The 13,260-nt window shown below is 37.5% G+C and overlaps 1 protein-coding gene across 4 annotated transcripts in view; it reads left to right on the top strand.

Moving 5' to 3' along the window:
• LOC110964578 (zinc transporter ZIP11) overlaps nucleotides 1-13,260 on the top strand; it is a 298,477-nt gene that overhangs the window by 271,776 nt on the left and 13,441 nt on the right. For 2 of the 4 annotated variants that reach the window (XM_051939240.1, XM_051939237.1), the window contains exon 8: nucleotides 6,143-6,241. The exons of the other annotated variants lie outside the window; for them this stretch is intronic. In XM_051939240.1, coding sequence (XP_051795200.1) covers nucleotides 6,143-6,241 — 99 coding nt within the window. The remainder of the gene's footprint in view (nucleotides 1-6,142; nucleotides 6,242-13,260) is intronic. 4 annotated transcript variants of the gene reach the window in all.

The raw sequence follows: 13,260 nt of genomic DNA, 5'->3' as shown, positions 1-13,260 counted from the left end.
TAATGCTTTAAGCTGGAGACATAATTATGGATTCAAGTGGTATCTCACAAGTATAAAACTTGAGATTGTTTAGTTTAGATATGAAGTTGACATGGTTAGGTTTGTGTTAACTTTTAAGATGGTTGTGATTGGTTTAGTGGACTTCAGGTTACAGTAAGAATATGGTCAATTTGTCCATCTGTGCGTATACCTTGACTATGTTGCATGCTGCTGACATCTAGTGGTAACATGATGGAACTATAAGTACATATTGAAGTCCCTTACAGACTTTTTCAGCAGCAAATTGTGCATTCTGTATGGAAGCATTTGACACAACAGAATGGGAATTTCAGAAGAAGGCATAGATAAATTAAACTCGCAGTGCTTTTACAATACAAGGTATCTACAGGTTATCATAGTTGAGCACAAAACTAATCCAGTCCACGAGCCACCTTTCTGGTGACAATGACCAGTTCATTTTTCATTATGCTGTCAGCAAGCAAAACGAGTTAAGTGAAGTCAGAATCAGAATCAGAAAGGTTTTATTGCCAATAGGTTTTCACATACAAGGTGTTTGACTTGGTGTTTTAGCACATAACTGGAAACAGTGGTATGTAAATTTAAGTGTTGCCATTCAGAAGGTAATAAATATTGACAAAACAAATAAGCAGCAGTGTTAAGTCAAAGTATCAGCAAATGTTATAAAGAGATTGTTAGTCACAAAAAGTAATACTTGAAGTGTGCAGGAATGTGCAACTTCATCGCCTGAGAATGTGCAAGTGTGTTCACTATCACTATATTCACTGAATGTAAAGAAATGTAATGAATATGTTATCTCAGTGACTCTCCATGAGAAAGTCAAACAATTTGAGAAATCAAGAAGTTAAAATTAGTTTATTGAGATATTGACTCATTTTATGTTTATTGTTCAATATCTGCTCTTATATTGGTGGGCAAGTTAACGGTTTTCCAGGTGGGCCTAAAATTATCATTCTGAGTGGCAGAAGTGTTGAGCAGATACAACTTAAAAGTGGCCTAGAGCAAGATTATCAGGACAACAAACATAGAAGCGAGCTTGTGAGTCTGCTAACATCCATGTGCTAACAGGCTCATCATGATCATACTTGCATGTTTAGCAGGTATAATGTTTAAAGGTACATTATGCAAGAATGTGAAGCAATTAAAATGTACTTTTTTTGGTTTTCAATTGTCTGTCTGTTCACAAATTGTAACACGACTTTTAAAAACATGAGACATACCCTGATTTTCTAGTGTGCCCATAAAGAACTTGATTTCTTCATGAAAGAATTCGGATGAATTTTCTGGTTATAAAACAAAAGGAAAAAAAAGAAGGATGAGACGCTCATGCTTCCTTCAATGTCTTGCCACAGCCAGCTCCCAGCACAACACAGATCCCATGTATTCTATGTAAGCATGTGTGCATATAACAATATCTTGATTGTAGTTCATTTAAAAGCCACTATTGTAATTAATAACAAGGATTTTTGGAATGTTGAACATGTTTAATATCTTATTTTAGTGTGTTAGCATGCTAATATTTGCAAATAGAGTTTATAGAGTTTCAAAGTGTTGATCTGGTGATGACACTCGAGGATATGTAAGCAATCGGGATTCATCCTCTGTGCACTGTGGATGCACCAAATTACCTGGTAATCCATCCAACAGTTGTTGTTTACCGTGGCTGTCCAACAGCCTTCCACACCATCCAATCCAGCTCACCACCAGGTGGTGATCAGTTGGCAGGTCTGCTCTTATATTCACCCGAGTGTCCAAGATATATGACAGTGGCACCAAAAACAGGTGCAATAAAGAACCAGATTAGGATTTCTTTAGAATAATGATCATTGTCAGCAGCCTGTCACTCTGACTTTCAATGTCAGATAATATGGGAAGCTTTTTCAAGATAACATCATCCCAACTGCTGGACAACTGCTACCAAACCTAATTTGTTCAGTTAAGCAGTCATCATTTCTATGTCCAACAGATGAATGTAGCAGTTTAGGCATCTGTAATCATCTCTGCTCTGGTTCTTGGCAGTTTTTATGCCCACACCACATGCTGTTGGTCCAAATAACAATGTTAAACTGCATCACAGCTGCTGAGAACATGGCAGCTATCTGGTGCTGTGCTGTGTGTAGGAGTTGTTGAGAGGTAGACTTCTGTCTGGAATCACAGATGTGACTCTGATTATGAAAAATGTATTGCAGCTAAAAGCCATGTCTTGGATGAGTGTTGCCAGAATGTCCTTAGCACTTATAACATTTAGTGTTTTCTCATTTGTTAAAAAACATAAAGCATATTCAGGATTAGATGCAGTGTTTTTCTTTTTTTTTTTTTAATTCGGACAACATTTCTGTAAAGAATTCCTGCTTCATACAGTTGTTGGATTCATTCTACAGACATACATTTTTCCCGAAGCCTGAACTCTGGTGAACTTTGTGGTCCTCTTCTCCAAGTTGTTCAAAAACTTTAATTGGGATCAGAATCATCTGGATTTTGAAATCTCATGTTTTGCTATCCAGCATCAAGTAATCCATCATGCTTTTGTACCAGTTTTTCATTACAGCATTGGACTGAGCCACTCTGTTCCAGATACTAAATTTTTAAGATCACCAATGCTTATTACCAACAACAAATGCTACTACATTTTGCAATGGAAGGAAGTAGCTGTGTGAGGAAAAATATACAAGTGTTTTTATTTGAGGAAACGTTGTTGATTTTTTTTTCATTTGTTTCGAGACTAGCTTTTGGAAGTTGTGTTTTTAGGAGACACGACCACACTACCGTCATTTTTATTTAATTTACAGCAATTAGTGACAGTTAAGATTACACATATTATTTTGGTAACACTTTATAATAACTATACACTATTAAGCATTAGTTAAGCATTGGTTCAGCATAATTTAAGCATTAGTTAATCCTTAAATCCTCATGAACTCATCATGAATTCACCATTAGTAATGCATTACAAAGCATTAGTAAAGACAGTTTTAAATGTTCAACTAACACATTATTAAGCATTAGTTAAACATTAGTAAAGTGCTTAATTCATCGTTAACTCATCATTTGTAACTAATTAGTTATACGTGCTTAATTAATCATGAATTCATGATCTGTATGGCATTTATTATGCATTACTAAGCACTTAATAAATCCGGTTAAAAATGTTTTGTTGCTCATTGATAACCTCAGTTGTTACTACTTTATAAAGGGTTAGCAACTGTGTTAGTATATGATTTACAAACACATATTCATACTCAATGAATAACTTATTAATGTAGTTACTACTCATTAGTTAAGTATATTCCGTGAGCCCATCTAAAGTGAGGACTATCTATGCTTTATAAAGCATTTATAAATGACACAGAAGCAAAGATATACAAAGTGTCAGTTTTATTGGTCCCAAACAATACAAGCTCTTTTAAATACACACTTTAAACAAATACAATCTATAAAATTTCAAGTAAACTTGACAAACATCTTCAAATAACAACAGTCTGTGATCGTGTACAATAGAAAATAAAATACAAGCTCTTTTAAATACACATTTTGCAATCCTTAACATTTCAAGTAAACTGGTGAACTATCTCTTTAGGGCACACACACACCAGAGGTAAGTGGGTGCCCTTGAAGTGCACAAAGTGCTTTACAGTAAAACAAATATACCGTTTTCAAATATTGCAAGATAACACTAGATAATTTCTGCAACCTGTTTGCCTCTACGATCTCTCCAGCGTGACTTCTGCATTTTGGAGCATGCGCACTAGCGTTTTGGACGGTAAGAGCATGTGCAGTAGCGTCTTACACGTCCCAGAGTCCTACAAGTCCCAGTCTCCTCCGCGGTTCTGGAGAGCGAGACCGCGCGGGTTTTTTTTTTTTTTTTTCTCAAATGCGGAAGTCGGAGAGAGAACCCGCAGGAGAGATGACAGCTGATTGTAGAGGCAAACAGGTTGCAGAAATTATCTAGTGTTATCTTGCAATATTTGAAAACGGTATATTTGTTTTACTGTAAAGCACTTTGTGCAATTCAAGGGCACACACACACCAGAAGTAGGTGGCTGCCTGATTCTGGGATTCCGCCAATGTAATTCAATGGGAAACGAGCGGATTCCTCCTCCTGCAACTTTTACCTTTGGCAGGAGGAGGAATGTACTCGTTTCCCATTGAAATGCACTGGCGGAATCCCAGAATAAGTTAGCCACTTACCTCTGGTGTGTGTGACCTAAAGAGATAGTTCACCAGTTTACTTGAAATGTTAAGGATTGTAAAGTGTGTATTTAAAAGAGCTTGTATTTTATTTTTCTATTTTATACGATCACAGACCGTTGTTGTTTGAAGATGTTTGTCAAGTTTACTTGAAATTTTATAGATTGTATTTGTTTAAAGTGTGTATTTAAAAGAGCTTGTATTGTTTGGGACCAATAAAACTGACACTTTGTATATCTTTGCTTCTGTGTCATTTATAAATGCTTTATAAAGCATAGATAGTCCTCACTTTAGATGGGCTCACGGAATATACTTAACTAATGAGTAGCAACCGCATTAATAAGTTATTCATTGAGTATGAATATGTGTTTGTAAATCATATACTAACACAGTTGCTAACCCTTTATAAAGTATTAACAACTGAGATTATCAATGAGCAACAAAACATTTTTAACCGGATTTATTAAGTGCTTAGTAATGCATAATAAATGCCATACAGATCATGAATTCATGATTAATTAAGCACGTATAACAAATTAGTTACAAATGATGAGTTAACGATGAATTAAGCACTTTACTAATGTTTAACTAATGCTTAATAATGTGTTAGTTGAACATTTAAAACTGTCTTTACTCATGCTTTGTAATGCATTACTAATGGTGAATTCATGATGAGTTCATGAGGATTTAAGGATTAACTAATGCTTAAATTATGCTGAACCAATGCTTAACTAATGCTTAATAGTGTATAGTTATTATAAAGTGTTACCATTATTTTTGATTGATATTGACAGCTGTTTGAGAGATTATTTCATGGTGACAAATTAGTTGTGTTTTTGTTTTTTTAATCTTTTATATCCTAAAAGACTTAATAGGTGACTAAGTAGAATGTCTACTTTATCTAGTTACTCTGCCAAGGAACAGGGCGGAGTTATGTGAAGATCGGCATTGGTTTGTCTGGCTGTCTGTTTGCAACATCACTCAAAAATGTATTAACAGATTTGGATGAAGTTTTCATGGAAGATCAGAAATGACACATGGACCAAGTCATTAGATTTTGGAAGTGATCTGGCTTATAGTCTAGATCCATTGATTTGTCAAAGATTTGTGTCTTGCGAGATAGCGACACAGCGTCACTGTAACTATGACAGCAAATGAACACTACATCAGCTGCCTGCTGACGATCACAATTGCGATCCTACTACAAATCAACCACTGTTGACTTATCAGGACTTTTCCATTGGAAATGACACAAGGAACAGTTAATTAAATTGTTGGTGTGTTTCCGAGTCCTATCAATTCCCGCCGCCTGCTACACATTTAGGGCAAGCGATTCGGTCTCTGTCAGTAACGCACACATGCATAACACACGTCTGTGCTCAACTCAAGGCCATTTTGTTTGTGGGTACATCTATATTAAATGGTCACATTCAATGTTGCCTTGATTTCTGATCATCATAGCTAATAAACAAATTTTGCATTTCTAAAAGAAAAACTGCTGCATTTCTCACAATGCGATATGGGGGAATGAACAGCCTTGGTGGAGTTCTGTGCTCTCTGAGTGCTTTTCTTGTTTATCACCATAACAGTTACACAAATTAAGTACAAATAAACAAAAAACAAATGTATATTCAGTACAAATGTTGTTATAGGACCAGTTTTAGTTTTTTTGTTAAAATTGTATTTAAAAAAAAAAAAAGAATAACATAGTGAACAATATAACTGCTAAATGTGTTAGCTTTTCCATGGTGAGCATGTTAGTATGAAAAGCACTGCTGTCCTCAGACCGTCTACCATGGCGGAAGACTGTCACTGTTGTTTTCCCTACGTCTGGGGAGATAGGAGAAACTAATTTTTAAAAATAGCCTTTGGTGGTCAGTTGCTACTATTTGTTGCAAAGAGAAATGGTCTCACTATTAATTGTTTTGTGTTGCAGGAATTTGGCCATCGGTATTGGCATCCAGAATTTCCCCGAAGGCTTGGCAGTGAGCCTTCCGCTCCGAGGTTCAGGGGTCTCAACGTGGACTGCCTTTTGGTAGGCAAAGACACAAGTCTGTTTCAAACACTGTGTCTGAGAATGCAATAAATAAACATCTCTTTGCAAAGCTTGGCCTGAGTACACATACAGTTGAGAACAAAAGTTTGCATACATTTGTAAAGTTCATGTACACTACCATTCAAAAATTTGGGGCCACCCAGACAATTTTGTGTTTTCCATGAAAACTCACACTTTTATTCATGTGCTAATATGATTAGAAAACAAGGGTTTTCTAATAACTAATTAGCCTTTCAAGACCATTAACTAACACAATGTGCTATTAGAACACAGGAATGATGGTTGCTGGAAAGGTTCCTCTGTACCCCTATGTAGATATTCCATTGAAAATCAGCTGTTTCCATCTAGAATAGTCATTTACCACTTTAGCAATGTCTCAACTGTATGTGTGATTATTTTAATGTCGTCTTCAGTGAAAAAACTGCCTTTCTTTCAAAAATAAGGACATTTCTAAATTACCCCAAACTTTTGAACTGTAGTACATATCTTGGCATTCTTGGTTTTCTAATTTCCTCCTCCTACAGCTCTTATTTTCTAATATGAAATTAATAAAACACGTCTTTGCCACAAAAAAATCAATCATGCATTTTTGTTCTTCTTAAATTTACTGTAGATCTTCTAGAAATATGACAAAATCTGCTGGGTAAAAAAAAAGCATAAAGCAACTTCAATTATCAGTTTCGATGATATAAAGAGTTGCGAGTCTCAGTACAGATCTGAGGAAAGTCAGGAAAGTCTCTGGGAGCCATTTCAAACCAACTACAGATCTCAAATCACCTGTGCCATTAACTGTTTGTATATACAAATGCATTGTACAGTTGTGTGATTGCCATGATTGCAAAGAAAACACAAGCTGTCACCTGCTGCTGACAGACAATTGGTTGTCAGACAGGATGGTGAAGAGTCAAGCAAGAATGACCTAAAATCAGGTCTGCATTGAATTACAAGCTGCTGAACACAGCTGTCAGTGTCCACAGTTAAGTATGTTTACATCACTATGAGCTGAGGGGCTGCCACTTAAGAAGCAACTCTTTCTCCAGACACAGCACCTTAAGGCTCAGCTAAAGTTTAGTGCTGATGACATAAACAAAGAAAAGGCCTTCTGGAGTAAAGCTCTGTTAGATGCAACAAAATTCTGCTATTTGGCTACAGTGACCAGAAATATATTTGGAGGATAGAAGGTAAGGCCTTTACCTGCAAGAATACCAAGTTTCTTGTTAAGCATGGTGGTGGTGGTGGTGGTAATATGCCCTGGCAGCCCGATCTCACGAGGATTCGTGAAACTGTCACGTAAGTTTTAGTTTCGGTTTCGTGCGCACCAACACGATTTCGTCATGTTTTTCGTGCCGCTCACCACGAAATGCGCACCAATGTATTTTAAACGGCGGACTTTTCGTGCCACTCAGAACGTATTTCAAAAGAATGTGTATATTATATTTTTAATGTAAAACCGTGGCGAATCCAACGCTATATTTTGCATGACATCGTTCCTAAACATAACCCTAACCATAACCATAACCATAACCTAACCATAAGCCGGTGGTACACTTACCAATTTGCATAGGAATTTCAAGAATGTCCGGCGGCCGGCGGCCGCAAACGCAATCACACAAGCAGTATACGCCGATGGACAGCTTAGATCGTCATGAATCCGCCGGTATAAACCACTTTCAGATGTGATTACCACAGCGAAAAACATTTCGTGGTGAGCGGCATGAAAAACATGACGAAATCGTGTTGGTGCGCACGAAACCGAAACTAAAACTTACGTGACAGTTCACGAATCCCCGTGAGACCGGGTGGCCCTGGGGCTGTTCTTTGCCTCTGGAACTGATGCTTAACACAAAATTTATGGAGTATTGAAAATGAGGATTACCTCCACATTCTTCAGGAAAAACCTAAAATCATTAGCCAGATGGTTTGGCTTGGATGTAGTCGAGTGGTCCAAGAAGGCAATGACCCCAAACACATTGAAAGTGGGTAAAGAAATCGTAAATCGGGTAAGGATTAAGGTTTAAGACTGATCTTCCCAAAGTCTTGACCTAAACCCTATATAGAACCTGTGGACTTAGATGAAGAAACAATTATGAATTCTCTCAGGAGCAGTGGTCAAAGATACAACCTGAAACTTGCCAGATGCCTGTGGTTTGGCTAACACAAGTGCCTAATTCAGGTATAAAAAAGAAATGGCCAAGAGACATTTAACCAAATATTAGCATTTCTGCAAGTAATTTTTGATAAAGCAGCTTTGTCATATATCGAAAAGATATATTATGAATTTAAGAACGAACCAAACTGCATGATTGTTTCTTGTGATAAATACATGTGTTTCAACGATTCCATCATAGAATACTATGAGTTATAGGAGTCATTGGAACTCAACATCTGTCATAGTGTACATAGTCTTATAAGTGTGTGTAAACTGTTGTTGAGAACACTACATTTACATTTCTAAATCTGTATCCTGACTCTTAGTTCTGTATTGTCAGGTATGGTCAGCTGAGGGATGGTAGAACCCATTGCCGGTTGCTTGGTGCCATCGCTGTTGTTTAGCAGAAGCTTGTTGGCCATATGCACTGGCATTTGCTGCTGGGGCGATGGTCTACGTGGTGGTGGATGATATCATACCTGAGGCTCAAGTCAGGTGAGAATGAAAGGGGGAAGAGGGTGGACAACATTTTGTTACAGGCGATTTTAAGAGTGTGGCACAAATGAGTTCTTACGCTACTGCTCCTGTTTTCTTCAGTGGAAATGGGAAGCTAGCATCCTGGACATCCATCCTGGGCTTCGTAGTGAGTGATGTTCACTAGACGGTGGGGCTGGGGCTGATGTCACCATAATGACCAGGAAAGCCTCAGTGGCCATGATGTCATCACAGTGATGCAGACCTCAAGTTTTAAACAGGGACCAAATGAAGTGTTTCTTCAGAAACATTGTTTATTCCATTTAGTTTGAATTGTTTTCTACTGTGAAGTTCACAAAGTGATTTCACAACCCATAGAAACTGTTTTATAAATCAAGCTGTAAGGATGATTGTACTTGGAACATTATCTTTAATGTGTAATTACATGCTAGCGGTCATCCTCCCTAAGTAGCTGACATGTTTGCATGGTTTTCAAATGTCCAATATCTGACTTAGGAAGAACTTATAGACATGTCATGAATATTCTTCTGATTCCACAGCTGGTGAATGTTTTTTTTTTTGCAACTTTTTGGAGTTCCTCCTCAATAACTTTATTTTAAACACACAAAATTTCTGTTATGAAGTTAATTTAATGTTTTACTTTCTTTTCCCAGTTTTAACCATAATGACAACACTTGGATCACTTGGCATTTTCATTGTTTGACTGACAGCAGCATAATGAATCAAATGAAAAATGGGTTGGAAAACTTTCATTATGTTATGAGAAGAGTAGACGTTTAATTGTCATTTAGCTTCAGAATTATATTTTTAAACAAAAATACAAATTATTCAGTATTTTAATTTTTCATCTGTGTGTTTTGTGCTTGTATTTACTACTGTTCTAATGCTGCCCATTGGAATCTACAGCAACTGAGTCACACAACCACATTAGGCCTTCCTATTATGTAGCGCATTAGTACCATGCAATAATTTGTTGTAAGGGGTAATCAGCTATAAAAACCAAAAGCATTATTTGCACCAGGCTGTAAACATGTTTATTTCTGCTGTAAAGTTGGGCATTTTGACATGGGGGTGTGTTGATTGACTTGCTTTTGGAACCTGCCTCAAGTGGCAGTTTTTGTGACTTCTGCATTGGCTAAATTATTTAGCTACCAGTGCAAAACACAACTGTAAATTTGAATATTTAGGCTTTTTTATGTTTTTGCTGGAAAAGTCAAACCCTCAAGCAACCACCAAGACAGTACCAATAAAAACTGAAACAAGAGACAACAACAGAAGAAAATGATGATGAAACTTTCCAACCCATTTTCTAATTTATTTGTTTTAAAGTGTGGTTTGGTGTGAATTGAAATTTGGTAATTGATAGGACCACCAATGAGTTATCAGATTTTGTTCAGTCTATTCTTACTTCTGCTGTGTTATATGTCTGCGCAAAATATCGAAGTACAATATGATTATTTTAGGCTGCTTGATATTCATCATAATGTTTATTGTGTCTGTTTGTTTCATTTCCACATCATAAACCTCTATGAGCATCACTACCAGTAATTTGTTGACTTCTGCAGTTATGGTACTTTATTCTCTTCTATAGCAACCTGAAAAGAACAGATTTTGTCTGCTCCCAAATGAGTGCCTTCTTCTTTATAGGGCACAGACAGTCTTCTGCCATATGCAGATCAGTCTGAGGAATCATGTTGTTGTCCATGTGTTGATATTTAAATCAGTTTAACCAGTTACCACTGAATTACATGTGGAATATTTATATCACTAAACGACCAAATGATTCTCAGTTTGCTTCAAGCTGTGATTTTTCTAAGTATGTTTCTTTTCATCTGCCTTCTCTAGAGTCATTGTTTCTAACATGAACCTTCACCCTGCAGGTTGCCTTGAGAACAGATCCTTTAAAACTTAATCTGGAAGATGTTAGGTAACAGTAGCGACTTTATCTCACGGCGATTCCCTGTTTCTACCTTCAGCACAACCACATTTGTAGTTTTGAGGTATGTCTTGATAGACTGCCATTATATTTCATGTAGATCTTCATGTTCAACCATTGGGTTGTACTATGAAGCAAGTTCAACTTAGGATATTTTTTCATTATCTGGCTTCAATAAGTCTAACTACAGTCACACCAAACTGGTTATGAAAAAGTTAAAGATTTCCAAGCATGCTCACCTAAAATGGACAGTGTTGGCACCTAATGACCAACTGCAAACATATCACCACAAGATTAAACTATATTTCTCAATATAGACTGTGTACACTGCCCATTCAAAATAAGAAGTTGCACACTAGGACTGCCTTTAGCTCTGAGGACGGCACACATTTGCCATGGCATCATTGCAATACGCTTCTGAAATGTCGCATTTATTTCTGTCCAGAGTTGCAATCATTTTCTGCCAAGATCTTATATTGATGATGGGAGAGTCGGACCACTGTGCAAAGTCTTCTCCAGAACATCCCAAAGATTATCAATGGGCTGAGGTCTGGACTCTGTGGAGGTCAAGCCACATGCGAAAATGATGTCTTATGCTCCTGATCCACTAATTCTCAATATGAAATCTGGCATCGTCATCTTGGAACATGCTCATGCCATCAGGGAAGAGAAACTCCACTGATGCAAAGACCTGTTCATTCCGTATATTCAGGTAGTCAGCTGACCTCATTCTTTGGGAACATAACATTGCTGAACCTGACTAACCCCAGATCATAACCCTAACTCCTACAGGCTTGTAGGCACTAGACATGAGTGCATCACTTCATCAACCTCTCTTCTTACCCTGATGCGCCCATCACTTTGGAACAAGGTAAATCTGGACTCATCAGATCACACAACCTTTCATTGCTCCACTGTCCAATCTTTATGCTACCTAGCAAATTGAGGCCTTTTTTTTCCTCATTAGCCTCACTGATCAGTGGTTTTCTCAGAGATACACAGCTGTTTAGTCCCAATCCCTCGAGTTCACTTCGAATTGTGCGTGCGGAATAATTTCACTATCAAACATCGCTGTGAGTTCTGCTGTTGATTTCCTACGATCATCTACGAGTCCGTTCCAACCATGTTTGTTCCTCAAAGAAGATGGTTTATCACTATCCTTCCAGGTTTTAATAATGTGTTGGACAGTTCTTAACCTGATTTGAGTAGTTTCAGACATCTCCTTTGTTGTTTTCTTTGCTAAAAGCAGATCCTTCTGAAACAGGTTACAGTTTTTCTCCATTGGTTTGGCTCATTTCTTGAAACCGAGATGACATTCTCAAAACTAAAAGATCATTTGGCCAAACAGACCTACAGTTTCGCACAACATTTCAGATAAATAGCAAAAGCACATACCTTTCCCAAAACTGTTCATACATGTTTCAAAACTAGTCCTTTTCTCATGTGAAATGTCAGTGCCACCAAAATTGCAAAGATCCTTCTCAATTGCTTTGTCTCATTTGCAGTCACTTTGAACTTTTGCCAGAATAAACCTGGAATGCTCAGCATAACACCATGGATAAGCTGCACAAACACATATCTCTGTCGAAACAGTTTAGCCATATGTCAAAACTAAATTTCCTTGTCATTTAATGAGTCAATGCCCCCAAAATGTGTTGTCCCTTTGGCCTTGTGTGAGCACTGCAAGTCAAAATGTTTAGCTGTTTGTCACTGTAGCAGAGGTCTAGCTATTACAGAAGATATATGTGTAAAACTGCAAAAAAAAAAAAAAAAAAGGTATTTCTCAGTAAGAGCAGGTTCCAAAGTTTTGACAAGCTCAATTTTTATTCAAACAAAAGGTTCTTCTATATTTTTCAGTATATAACTAAATCAATTATTCTACATGTACAGCAAACAAACAAAAGAAATCATTGCCCAGAGTAAATAAAGTTTCCCAATTACTATAATTATTTTACTGGTCACGGTCATCCTCCCTCTCCTGGTCACCCTCCTCCTCTTCATCATCAATGTGCTGCTCTGTTTGGCCACAGATTTTCATTCACGTCGCAGCGAATAGTTTCCCTTGCAATGCAGCATGGGAAGAAACGGCGAGAATGTCTCAACCATCCTCTACACTGATCTCCTGTGATGTCCTCACACGCAGCATCCATTGCCTGGAGCAGGGTCCTCTGGTCTTGAGCTCGGTGTTCATACACTCTCCATCTCCAAGCAGAAAAAAAATCCTCAATCGGATTGAGGAAAGGAGAGTATGGTGGTAGAAACACCATGAGCATCCTTGGATGGGTAGTAAACCAGGCCCTAATGAGAGGGCTATGATGAAAATTCAAATTGTCCCACACAATCACATACCGTGGTAGGTGAGGTCCTTCGTCGTTCCTCTCGTTTTCTGGGATTAGAGAAGTATAAAGTTGATCCAAA

Source organism: Acanthochromis polyacanthus, chromosome 19 (assembly GCF_021347895.1).
Source record: "Acanthochromis polyacanthus isolate Apoly-LR-REF ecotype Palm Island chromosome 19, KAUST_Apoly_ChrSc, whole genome shotgun sequence".
NCBI lineage: Eukaryota > Metazoa > Chordata > Actinopteri > Pomacentridae > Acanthochromis > Acanthochromis polyacanthus.
This window is presented reverse-complemented; position numbering and strand designations above follow the sequence as displayed.